The sequence below is a fragment of the Camelina sativa genome, chromosome 14, assembly GCF_000633955.1.
Source record: "Camelina sativa cultivar DH55 chromosome 14, Cs, whole genome shotgun sequence".
NCBI lineage: Eukaryota > Viridiplantae > Streptophyta > Magnoliopsida > Brassicales > Brassicaceae > Camelina > Camelina sativa.
Genome location: NC_025698.1, coordinates 17851440 through 17863225, shown reverse-complemented (window position 1 = coordinate 17863225; position 11786 = coordinate 17851440). Strand labels below are relative to the sequence as shown.

Here is an 11786-nt window from a genome sequence, read left to right as displayed (position 1 = left end):
TTCTTTCTCTATATTAGCTCTACCAACAACATGAAGCAGAGGCTGCAATGCTAGTGAGGAAGCAACAAACATATGCTCTTTTAGATGCTGATGATGATGAAGAAGAAGTCGTTGTGGAGAAAAGATCTTCAGCTTCTGAATCTAGAAAGTCAGATAAGGGCAAGAAAAGGTTTAGAAAGAAAAGTGGGCAGTCAGATGAAAGCGATGGCGAGGTATAACTTCTTTTCCTCATTGACAGATTCCAGTTTCTTTCTTTCTTAATGGTAAGATATAGCGTGGCATCTCATCTGATAAAACTGTGTGAACAATGATGTAGGTGGCCGTCAGAGAGGACAGTAGACACGTTAGAAGAAAGGTTTCTGAAGACGAGGATGATGGTTCTGAGGTATATTTTGATCCTCTTAGGCATTTCAACTATTTTCTGGGTCCTTGGGTTTTGTTGTGGAAATCGAATAACTAGGAGATGCTTTATAAATATATGTGGATACATCCATGCTTTTCTAATATTCATCGTACTTGTCCACTCGGCACAGTCAGAAGAGGAAAGAGTGCGTGACCAAAAGGAGAGAGAAGAACTGGAGCAGCATTTAAGAGATCGTGATACTGCACGGACACGGAAGGTATGCCTCGATCTGATCCTTGGTATGTTTTTCCTGTTTTTGTAGCCAACCAGGGGCTAAGTATTGTCGGCAATTATGTATGATTTATTAATGAATGAGTTTGCTTATCATTTATAACAGGCATATCTAGCTTTGTTTGAGTAGGAAAGATGAGTTAAAGAAAAACATACATATTCATATTTTATTCAATTTATTTTATGCTAGAAAACTTTCCTTAGCCAAATGAGAAGTATATAGTTCGCATGGTTTACTTATCGATGTATTGTACATGTGAAAGTCAGTGACATGTTCTTTTCGTTTCTTTACTGACCAGCTAACAGAGCAAAAGCTGTCGAAGAAAGAGCAAGGTACAATCTGTTATAATTCACGCATGAACATAATATGTCTATGATACATTGTTATCTAGTCATAAGTATTTCTTTTTGTACTCTCATTTTGGATTTTATTTTTGTTACAAAACAGAAGAGGCTGTTCGAAGAGCTAATGCTTTGGAGAAGGATGATTTAAATTCCCTAAGGTAATGGACTTTTCCTTCTTTAGGTGCTTGTGATGGTTGCTTTCTGACAGAGATAGAAGGCAATTAAGTAAAGTTACCTAGATGTTCGACAAGAACAATAGTGAAGAATGTACTTGGGTGTCGTACATTCAATCTTATTGTTGAAATACTATATGAAGTTGCGAACTTGATTCTCAGTTAACAATTCTTGACTCTGTCAATCATCTCCTTGTGAATTACCCTGACGGTGTTCTTACTTGTAGAATTTATCTTTTTGGAGGCTATATTGTGATATTCATGTTATTGATCATCTTTTGTTGGGTCTGATGCAGGAAAGTCTCGAGACAAGAATACTTGAAGAAGAGAGAACAGAAGAAATTGGATGAACTAAGGTACACGACATATATATTTTTGCACTTATCTTTATCTTAATTGATCTCTTCTCTTTGATTGATTGCTCCTGTTTCCTTCTTTTCTTCATAGGGATGAGATAGAGGATGAACAATATCTTTTTGGAGGTGAAAAGCTCACAGAAACAGAGCTTCGTGAGTTTAGGTAATCTGAAATTGTTTGTTTAGCAAATATCAGATATATATCAGACCTTTACTCAAATTATCTACTGTATAGAAATACATATGGATCAAATTTTGAATTCACTTATCTTATCAATCTTATCAATTTGTTGCATCGAGGTGGTTTGTTGGCATTCTTTGGATAAAAAATCATTTCTTGTTGGAATTTTATTCTAGTACATTTTTTATTTTATTTGTTTGCAATATAAAATTTATATGGATTGTATTCATATTTAAGAAGGTATGTTTGGTTATAGTTGATTGAGCTTGGGTTGATCTTTTTTCTCTGATAGATACAAGAAAGAGCTGTATGACCTCGTGAAGAAAAGAACACAAGATGAAGATGATGTCGAGGAGGTAGCGTTTTCATCTTGCTGGACTCGACTCCCTCCTGGTTCTTTTTAATTTCTATATATCTAACACAAACCCTTTACTGCTACTTCCGAGTTCAGTATAGAATTCCAGATGCTTATGATCAAGATGGAGGTGTTGATCAAGAAAAAAGGTTTTCTGTTGCTGTACAGCGATACAAGTGAGTTTACAAGGAGCTCTTTGCTTGTGATCCAACGCATTCTTATTTGCTTGCACTTGCAGTATCTATGTTTATTATTTTGCGAAACTCTTTGGGGTGTTCTATATAATAGTTTTCGTCCAGGGACCTGGATTCAACGGAAAAAATGAATCCATTTGCAGAGCAAGAAGCTTGGGAGGACCATCAGATTGGTAATTCCTGTTTTATCTCTATTTATGCTTACCAGTCTTTTTTTTTTTTTTTTTCNCTGAAATTGTTTGTTTAGCAAATATCAGATATATATCAGACCTTTACTCAAATTATCTACTGTATAGAAATACATATGGATCAAATTTTGAATTCACTTATCTTATCAATCTTATCAATTTGTTGCATCGAGGTGGTTTGTTGGCATTCTTTGGATAAAAAATCATTTCTTGTTGGAATTTTATTCTAGTACATTTTTTATTTTATTTGTTTGCAATATAAAATTTATATGGATTGTATTCATATTTAAGAAGGTATGTTTGGTTATAGTTGATTGAGCTTGGGTTGATCTTTTTTCTCTGATAGATACAAGAAAGAGCTGTATGACCTCGTGAAGAAAAGAACACAAGATGAAGATGATGTCGAGGAGGTAGCGTTTTCATCTTGCTGGACTCGACTCCCTCCTGGTTCTTTTTAATTTCTATATATCTAACACAAACCATTTACTGCTACTTCCGAGTTCAGTATAGAATTCCAGATGCTTATGATCAAGATGGAGGTGTTGATCAAGAAAAAAGGTTTTCTGTTGCTGTACAGCGATACAAGTGAGTTTACAAGGAGCTCTTTGCTTGTGATCCAACGCAGTATCTATGTTTATTATTTTGCGAAAATTCTTTGGGGTGTTCTATATAATAGTTTTCGTCCAGGGACCTGGATTCAACGGAGAAAATGAATCCATTTGCAGAGCAAGAAGCTTGGGAGGACCATCAGATTGGTAATTCCTGTTTTATCTCTATTTATGTTGACCAGTCTTTTTTATTTTTTTACTTCCCACTGATTTAAGTGACTTTGTTTATGCAGGGAAAGCAACATTAAAATTTGGTGCAAAGAATAAGAAAGCCTCAGACGATTATCAGTAAGATCTGTTGCATATATGTCTTTTATTCTTATCCTACTGCTTTGGAATTTGTTTATCTCGTTTGAGAAATCGTCCTTGCTATAACTCTTACATTCTTATGGATTAGGCCCATGATCTGGGGACTCTAAATGTTTTTATTTTATTATGCAGGTTTGTGTTTGAGGACCAAATAAATTTCATAAAGGAATCTGTGATGGCTGGTGAAAATGTACTGCCTATGATATATTAAATCTGAAGATACCTCCTGTGATATGTCGAGTTGTAGCTGACTGCTTGTATCTTTCATGCAGTATGAAGATGATATGGATGCAAAACAAAAATCTCAAGATTTGGCAGAGAAAACAGCTTTAGAGGAACTTCAGGTGCTATCCTTTTCTGGTTTATTCTCCATTAACTCTATTTGATCAAACTCAACCACCAGATCTTCTTTTTAGCATGTAATTCGGAATAAGTTCAGATTGTATGTGTCTTTGTATTAATATGCATAGCAAAATCTATAACTTATCCCTTATCCCTGACATATTCTTGCATCTGTTTATTTCTGAATCAGGAAGTCAGAAGAAGTCTGCCAATTTATGCCTATCGTGAACAGCTGCTTAAGGCTGTGGAAGAGCATCAGGTAATTCAAACTCTCATGCCATTTTAGAAACCATCTAATAACAGATGAGAAGCTTACTTTACCAATCGCTATCGAAACAGTATATTTCAGCGATAAGTATGTGTAACTAATACAAGATTAATAGAGAAGGAAACACTTTAGTGTTATTTGCATATGAATATGTAGATTGAAGTGTTGATTGTGAAATTGTGCATAATTTTTTCCTTTTTAGTTACATGGTTTTCTGTGCTACATGTTATTAGAATGACACCTTTTTCAACTTTTTTGAATATATTAGGTTCTTGTCATTGTGGGGGACACTGGTTCGGGAAAGACTACACAGATACCACAATATCTCCATGAAGCTGGTTACACAAAACGTGGAAAGGTACAACCTACTACTTACCCCAACTTGCAGCATATAGTTAAAACACACATATTTACTTCAAATAGGATAGGTTGGTGTAGAAGTCACTTACAAATTGGTATGTTATTGAGAACAAACTTAGCCGTTTCTTATTTTCCTGTGAAGTTTTCCTTCTTCAAAACTGATTTTATTAAAGGTGTACTTCCATTTAGGAAGAAAGCCATTGTTCATGGACTTTGTGGCTGAATGGCTTCAAAAGTATATATCAAATAAAGTACCATAATGCTTTTCTATTATATATCAGGTTGGTTGTACACAGCCCCGAAGAGTTGCAGCTATGAGTGTTGCTGCCCGTGTGGCACAAGAGATGGGTGTCAAACTCGGGCATGAGGTATGTTGGCTTCTCTTCACTTTTTGCTACTGGTGGTTGATTGTTTCACAATTTTCGGTACACTCTCAGAATCTAACCTTTGGTTGGTGCTTTTCACAGGTTGGCTATTCTATTCGATTCGAGGATTGTACTTCTGACAAAACAGTTCTGAAGTATATGANTTGCAGCATATAGTTAAAACACACATATTTACTTCAAATAGGATAGGTTGGTGTAGAAGTCACTTACAAATTGGTATGTTATTGAGAACAAACTTAGCCGTTTCTTATTTTCCTGTGAAGTTTTCCTTCTTCAAAACTGATTTTATTAAAGGTGTACTTCCATTTAGGAAGAAAGCCATTGTTCATGGACTTTGTGGCTGAATGGCTTCAAAAGTATATATCAAATAAAGTACCATAATGCTTTTCTATTATATATCAGGTTGGTTGTACACAGCCCCGAAGAGTTGCAGCTATGAGTGTTGCTGCCCGTGTGGCACAAGAGATGGGTGTCAAACTCGGGCATGAGGTATGTTGGCTTCTCTTCACTTTTTGCTACTGGTGGTTGATTGTTTCACAATTTTCGGTACACTCTCAGAATCTAACCTTTGGTTGGTGCTTTTCACAGGTTGGCTATTCCATTCGATTCGAGGATTGTACTTCTGACAAAACAGTTCTGAAGTATATGACTGATGGTATGCTTCTGCGTGAGCTGCTTGGCGAACCAGATCTGGCCAGCTACAGGTAAGAAATACTATGCACAATTTTTATTATTACTGTTGGACAGCTGAACGTTTTTACCTACTGATTGCGAAACATTTCAGTGTCGTTATTGTGGATGAGGCGCATGAAAGGACCTTGTCAACCGATATACTGTTTGGATTAGTCAAGGCAAGTGAACTTTCTTTTACAATGTCTCTTCTTACTTGTGTAATTTGGGTTAAATTCTTCGATACATTCTGATTGACTTTTCCTATATATGACAGGATATAGCACGGTTTCGACCTGATTTGAAGTTGTTGATATCTAGTGCAACAATGGATGCAGAAAAGTTTTCTGATTATTTTGATACAGCCCCGATTTTTAGTTTCCCAGGAAGAAGGTATCCAGTTGAAATCAACTATACAAGTGCACCTGAAGCTGATTACATGGACGCAGCAATAGTTACTATTCTTACAATTCATGTGAGGGAGCCACTTGGAGATATATTGGTCTTCTTCACTGGTCAAGAGGAAATTGAATCTGCAGAAGAGATCCTGAAGCACAGGATAAGAGGTTTGGGTACAAAGATTCGCGAATTGATTATATGCCCGATTTACGCGAACCTTCCAAGTGAACTCCAAGCAAAAATATTTGAGCCAACTCCAGAAGGGGCACGGAAAGTAGTTCTGGCAACAAATATCGCTGAAACATCATTGACCATTGATGGTATAAAGTATGTTGTTGATCCAGGCTTTAGCAAGATGAAATCATATAACCCAAGAACCGGAATGGAGTCATTGCTTATAACTCCCATCTCTAAGGCTTCTGCAACTCAACGAGCTGGTCGAGCTGGAAGAACAAGCGCAGGGAAGTGCTACCGTCTGTACACAGCATTTAACTACAACAACGACTTAGAGGAAAACACGGTGCCAGAAGTACAGAGGACAAATCTTGCTAGTGTGGTACTTGCTTTGAAGAGTCTTGGAATTCATGATCTCATAAACTTTGATTTTATGGATCCTCCACCTGCTGAAGCACTTGTGAAGGCTTTAGAACTGCTCTTTGCTCTGGGTGCTCTAAATAAGCTTGGCGAATTGACTAAAGCTGGTAGAAGGATGGCAGAGTTTCCACTTGATCCAATGTTGTCAAAGATGATCGTTGTTTCTGACAAGTATAAGTGCTCCGATGAGATAATATCAATTGCTGCTATGTTGTCAATTGGTGGCTCTATCTTCTACCGTCCTAAGGACAAACAGGTTCACGCTGACAATGCAAGAATGAACTTCCACACAGGGAATGTCGGAGACCATATCGCGTTGCTGAAGGTTTGAACCCTCTGCATTCCTTATTGTCCGCTCACTTTCACTAGTTTACAGTGCTATTCTCTGTATGTTTATCGTCTTCATTTTTCTCTTTAGGTTTACAGTTCCTGGAAGGAAACAAACTACTCTACTCAGTGGTGCTACGAGAACTACATTCAGGTATCAAGTTGTCTCTTTATGTTTATCGGATCAGATGTGAGTCCTTAAAATTTTTGTTTTGGCTATCCAGATGTGAGTCCATTTTGACATTTGTTTTGGGTCAAACATTTGTTCAGGTCCGAAGCATGAAAAGAGCCAGAGATATCCGTGATCAATTGGAGGGACTTCTCGAAAGGGTAGAAATAGAAATCAGCTCAAACCTGAATGAGTTGGATTCAGTTAGGAAATCTATCGTCGCCGGTAAATTCCCTACTCTCCTTCACATTCACATTCTATTTGGTTAAAATTAATAAAATGTTTACAATTATGCCTCTGCTGATGAACTTCTTACTTTTAATCAGGTTTTTTTCCGCACACTGCAAAGCTGCAGAAGAATGGATCATATCGAACTGTGAAGCATCCCCAGACAGTGCACATACATCCTAATTCAGGCTTAGCTCAGGTAAATTAATTCTCACTCTACATAAACCAGAATATCTTATTATTGGTAGAATCGTAAAGCATAAAATATTACTGTGTTCTTCGCAATGTGCATTGTAGGTATTGCCGAGATGGGTTGTATATCATGAACTAGTGCTGACTTCCAAGGAATATATGCGACAGGTACGTGATATGTTTGATCATGCAAGGTTTTTTCAACTCATAATTGAATCTCTGTTTCGGTCTTACTTCTTTGGTTTCATTCATTGGTTTGTTGGTATGCTAAAAAACTCTCGTAACTCTGAAAATGCAGGTAACAGAGTTGAAACCAGAATGGTTGATTGAGTTAGCTCCTCACTACTACCAGCACAAGGACGTCGAAGATGGTATGTACCTTTTTTCTCTCTTTCCAATTATACTTTTTGTTAATACTTTCTCTTTTGTAGAATCGAACCTTTTAATCTCTAAAGACAAAACCCATATTAATATTTTTCAGCTGCGTCAAAGAAAATGCCCAAAGGAGCTGGAAAAGCTGCAATATAAGAACAGACAGATTAGATCGGCAAAAGAATAGTGGAAACAAATGCGAGTATATAGGACTTTGACAAATGGTTAGAAGAGCTCTCTTTTACTACATTAACTCATTTTTAGTCAGCCTCCTGAGTTTTTTTTTGTCAAAAACAATCAAAAAAATGATATGAACAGTCCAAATTAATGACCACCTATTCCCGTAGTTATTTTAGAACAAAAAACAGCGGACAGTTTGTTTCTGAGCAAGGCAAACCATTTAGCTTACGCCTGATCCAAACAGCGTTCTTTGATGACGAACATCATACAGTTAGGCTATAGCGAGTCAAACTACATTTCAAAAACCCATTCGATTTACTTTGGAAAAGAATATGGTTACAAACTCATGTTTTGAATTCAATCCATGTTTGCAATTACAGCATCAACAATCTCCTGTGTGCTAGTATCACTGTTTCCACACTTTCCTTCAGTGGCAACACGTATCATGGCGGTTTTAAGCCGGTCTGCAAATAAAGGGAGCTGGAGATGTCTCAACATCATAACCGAAGAGAACAGTAATGCCACCGGATTTTTATGGTTTCCCACTTATCCAACTTGCTCAAAGATTGCATACTCAGCACCAAAACTTCCTCCAGGCATAATCTCACCACTGCCTCCTCCAGCAACACCAGCAGCAATGTGTATAATTAGATTCCCATAGAGATTCGGAGTTACAATGATGTCGAACCGCTCTGGTTTTTCTACAAGTTGCAAACAGCATTTATTAACAGAAATTTCGCCGTAGGTGATGTTTGGATACATTTTAGCAACTTCTTGACAAGATTTCAAGAAGAATGCATCAGCTAGTTTTCCCTTGTTGTGAACTGCTGTAACTTTTTACCTCTTGCTCAGTCGAGCATATTCAAAAGCATACTTTGCGATTCGATCCGACCAAAACTTTGTCATTGTCACCTGAAAGTTCTCTATGACACCGGGAACAACTTCATGCTCACGCCCTGCATATTCGCCTTCTGTGCTTTCTCTGATTACCACAATGTCAACGTTCTGGTGGCGACTCGGCTGACCGTTCAGATTGAAGCAGTTGACAAGAGATGCAAAAAGGTCAAGCTCCTCTCTTTCACCAGCACACAAGGAGGTCTTGAGTCGACCATTTAAACACACTTTGTTCCGCTGTATCGACTCCACCACTTCCCGCGGGAAATGGTTCATATTTCCCATTATATCATATGTCTCAAAGTAGACCGGTGCGTGCATTGCTTCCAACACCTGGTGCACCGCGTTTGTCACATTGCTGTGGATAACCGTAACATGTCTAGGCGTATATGTTGTGAATCGGGTCTGAATTCCTGACCCGGTAAAGATTTTGCTGAGATTCTTCAGTAGATATATAGATTGATGAAACATTTTCCACCTAAAATTTTGGGTGGAATTTAGTCACCTGATCAGTTTTGGTTGTAAAATATTCACAAAGCATATATTAAGCATTTAGCTGATCCATCATGACATGTTCTTTGAAAATTAAAAATACAACAACTAGTTTATATAATCAGTATTATGGAACTATATGCCAAAGAGTAATCATTTAAATTAATTAAGAGTAAGAACATAATGGAACACATGTCTTAACATTTCCCTTTTACCAATTTTTTACATTCCAATCATATTAAACTTATGAACACTCTGATCATTGATCCCTAACGAAACAAAACAACGAAATTCACCAATTACTACAAGAAAATAGCACACAATTCAAAATTTGTTTAACATCTTGAAAAAAAAAAAAAAAACAATTGGCTTTGCCTCATGTTATTCTCCTTGCAGATGGAACATGGCTTTGGCTCATGTTCATATCTAGGATCATATATTTATCCTTTTGAAATTTGAACGAGCCCTATTGGGTCGAGGATTATGATAACAAAGGAAGATTCATGACTACCACAAAGCCAATTGGTAACCAATGCAATAGATCATGCTTCTAATATACCTGATGAGATCCTCAAAAGTCCCCGATGTGGGATTAGTTAGTGATTGAATATTTCAATTTTGCAGCCGACATTATTATGATCATAAGGTACCGTAAGCCTCAAGTAATTTGTCTTGATCCTTCTCGTAAGGCTTTTCATGTTTATTGGCCTTTTGGACCGAAACAATAAGCCCGTTTGAGTTTTTAGTTTCCTCTGTTCATTCTAAAAATATATATTTTTACGACCAATAGGGCAAAGTTTCCAATATTAGTATTTGATACAAGAGAAAGTTAATATAAATTCGAAAGCTTCTCAGTCGTGGAGAAGGTTTGGACGGTTCACACTTTTTTCGACAACAACATTCATTAAGGATGAGGCTTTCGTTTTCTGCCATACATCTAAAGATAGAACACAAACGTGAATAAAAGCAATTAAGTTCTCTCTTTACATTTTTCCCCACTTTCCCTTTGAGACAACTTCGAAAAAAAAAGGAGTAAAACAAACAAACCAGGAAAGAAAATGGCATTGAGAATGTGGGCTTCCTCTACAGCAAATGCTCTCAAGCTCTCTTCTACTGTCTCCAAATCTCATCTCTCTCCAGGTTTCTCCATCTCCAGATGCTTCTCCTCAGGTAAAAAACAAAACAACGTCCTGTTCTTGCACAACCTGTGTGTTTGCATTGGTTTTGTTTTAGGATTCTGTCTGAATTAAATTATTTACTGGGTGTTTGGGTTAAAGTGTTGGAAGGACTTAAGTATGCAAATTCACATGAGTGGGTAAAACATGAAGGCTCAGTCGCTACAATTGGTATCACTGATCATGCCCAGGTAACAAAAACATAAACTTCAAAGCTATGTAGTTTAGATCAGTTTAGCTCAGAGACTAGTTTAGATCAGTTTTAGTAGTGTCTGTTGATGATGTGCAGGGACATTTAGGAGAAGTTGTGTTTGCGGAGCTGCCAGAATTAAACAGTTCAGTGAGCAAAGAAAAAAACTTTGGAGCTGTTGAGAGTGTTAAGGCCACTAGTGAGATACTCTCCCCAATCTCTGGTGAAGTCGTTGAGGTTAACACAAAGCTCACAGAGTCACCTGGTTTGGTAAGTTTCTACCATCTGAATAAATAACTCTAGTGGTGGTGTGGCGCACGGATCAAACTGATTAGTCGATTTTATCATTCTGCGTAGATCAACACAAGCCCTTATGAAGAAGGTTGGATGATAAAGGTGAAACCAAGCAACCCTGCGGAGTTAGAAACCTTGATGGGTCCAAAGGAATACACCAAGTTCTGCGAAGACGAAGATGCTGCTCACTAGAGGGTTTCTTCGCTTTTTTTTTTTTTTTTTTTTTTTTTTTTTTTTTTTTTTTTTTTTTTTTTTTTTTTTTTTTNCCAAATGTCATAAAAAACAAAGCAAAACAATAGCAGCCATGTTAAAGTTTCAACCTTTCACTTGTCAATGTTTCTTATAGCTTGTATCTGTGTGATACTAATTTGGTTTAAAAGATCATGCAAAGATGAGAGCTTTAACTTATATAAGACCACAGGTCTAAAGAGAAGCACACATAAAAAAGACAACTTCCATTGATTTTGCAACATATAGTTCAGGAGAAACGTAAAAGGTAAAACAATGGTCTAATTTTAGACCAAACCAAAGTCTTATGCATAACAAGTAAGACTCTGAGCTGTACATTTTGAATCCTATCCACGACAGAAACCGTTGGGTAGGGTCGGCGAAACAGCTACATCCACATCCGGTGAAGGTGACTCGTCATAAGAAATGGAAATCAGCTCAGCTCTAAGCTTGTCCGCATCATCGGTGCTTCCTCCTTTTGTGGCTCCGTTTGTGGTAGTACTACTGATGACAGGTTTCACATCTGAGGACGTTATTATATACTCCTCTTCCTCAGGAGAAGTGTAAGAGATTTCGATGAGAGATTCACGGGCTTGTTCTTGAGAAGTCTTGTCACGCGGTTGTTCCATCAATGCCTCTAAGCTTCTGCATAATTTTTATAAGACCATAGAGGAACAAACCCAT

General features: G+C 37.2%; 4 protein-coding genes across 4 annotated transcripts in view; 2 read left to right on the top strand and 2 right to left on the bottom strand.

Annotated features, from left to right (window-relative positions):
- LOC104741848 (pre-mRNA-splicing factor ATP-dependent RNA helicase DEAH1) overlaps positions 1 to 7995 on the top strand; it is a 10332-nt gene extending 2337 nt beyond the window's left edge. Inside the window, exons 4-28 of the mRNA XM_010462770.1 lie at positions 18 to 212; positions 317 to 385; positions 534 to 620; positions 934 to 967; positions 1083 to 1137; positions 1449 to 1508; positions 1600 to 1671; positions 1982 to 2045; positions 2141 to 2220; positions 2344 to 2411; positions 3268 to 3322; positions 3476 to 3533; positions 3616 to 3687; positions 3876 to 3944; positions 4222 to 4311; positions 4595 to 4681; positions 5288 to 5403; positions 5484 to 5550; positions 5646 to 6686; positions 6780 to 6842; positions 6959 to 7082; positions 7184 to 7284; positions 7383 to 7445; positions 7576 to 7648; positions 7759 to 7995. Coding sequence (XP_010461072.1) covers positions 18 to 212; positions 317 to 385; positions 534 to 620; positions 934 to 967; positions 1083 to 1137; positions 1449 to 1508; positions 1600 to 1671; positions 1982 to 2045; positions 2141 to 2220; positions 2344 to 2411; positions 3268 to 3322; positions 3476 to 3533; positions 3616 to 3687; positions 3876 to 3944; positions 4222 to 4311; positions 4595 to 4681; positions 5288 to 5403; positions 5484 to 5550; positions 5646 to 6686; positions 6780 to 6842; positions 6959 to 7082; positions 7184 to 7284; positions 7383 to 7445; positions 7576 to 7648; positions 7759 to 7805 — 2910 coding nt within the window. The 3' untranslated portion in view covers positions 7806 to 7995. The remainder of the gene's footprint in view (positions 1 to 17; positions 213 to 316; positions 386 to 533; positions 621 to 933; positions 968 to 1082; positions 1138 to 1448; positions 1509 to 1599; positions 1672 to 1981; positions 2046 to 2140; positions 2221 to 2343; positions 2412 to 3267; positions 3323 to 3475; positions 3534 to 3615; positions 3688 to 3875; positions 3945 to 4221; positions 4312 to 4594; positions 4682 to 5287; positions 5404 to 5483; positions 5551 to 5645; positions 6687 to 6779; positions 6843 to 6958; positions 7083 to 7183; positions 7285 to 7382; positions 7446 to 7575; positions 7649 to 7758) is intronic.
- Positions 8187 to 9194, bottom strand: LOC104741849 (putative isocitrate dehydrogenase [NAD] subunit-like 4). The gene is given in 1 exon segment (XM_010462771.1): positions 8187 to 9194. A coding segment is annotated over 1 exon segment (1008 nt).
- LOC104741846 (glycine cleavage system H protein 3, mitochondrial) lies at positions 10148 to 11219 on the top strand. Its single transcript, XM_010462768.2, has 4 exons — positions 10148 to 10385; positions 10493 to 10581; positions 10680 to 10850; positions 10938 to 11219. Exons 1-4 carry the CDS (start codon positions 10274 to 10276, stop codon positions 11064 to 11066), a joined length of 501 nt encoding a protein of 166 aa, XP_010461070.1. The 5' UTR covers positions 10148 to 10273; the 3' UTR covers positions 11067 to 11219.
- LOC104741845 lies at positions 11315 to 11747 on the bottom strand. The gene has a single exon (XM_019235295.1). It carries the CDS (start codon positions 11729 to 11731, stop codon positions 11450 to 11452), a length of 282 nt encoding a protein of 93 aa, XP_019090840.1. The 5' UTR covers positions 11732 to 11747; the 3' UTR covers positions 11315 to 11449.

Excerpts from the sequence above, each read along its gene's own strand:
- LOC104741846 (XM_010462768.2), top strand. The coding sequence starts at position 10,274 with ATGGCATTGAGAATGTGGGCTTCCTCTACAGCAAATGCTCTCAAGCTC. Across the intron at positions 10,582-10,679 it reads GTATCACTGATCATGCCCAG|GGACATTTAGGAGAAGTTGT; the intron begins GTAACAAAAACA and ends GATGATGTGCAG. Across the intron at positions 10,851-10,937 it reads TCACAGAGTCACCTGGTTTG|ATCAACACAAGCCCTTATGA; the intron begins GTAAGTTTCTAC and ends CATTCTGCGTAG.
- LOC104741845 (XM_019235295.1), bottom strand. The coding sequence starts at position 11,731 with ATGGAACAACCGCGTGACAAGACTTCTCAAGAACAAGCCCGTGAATCT.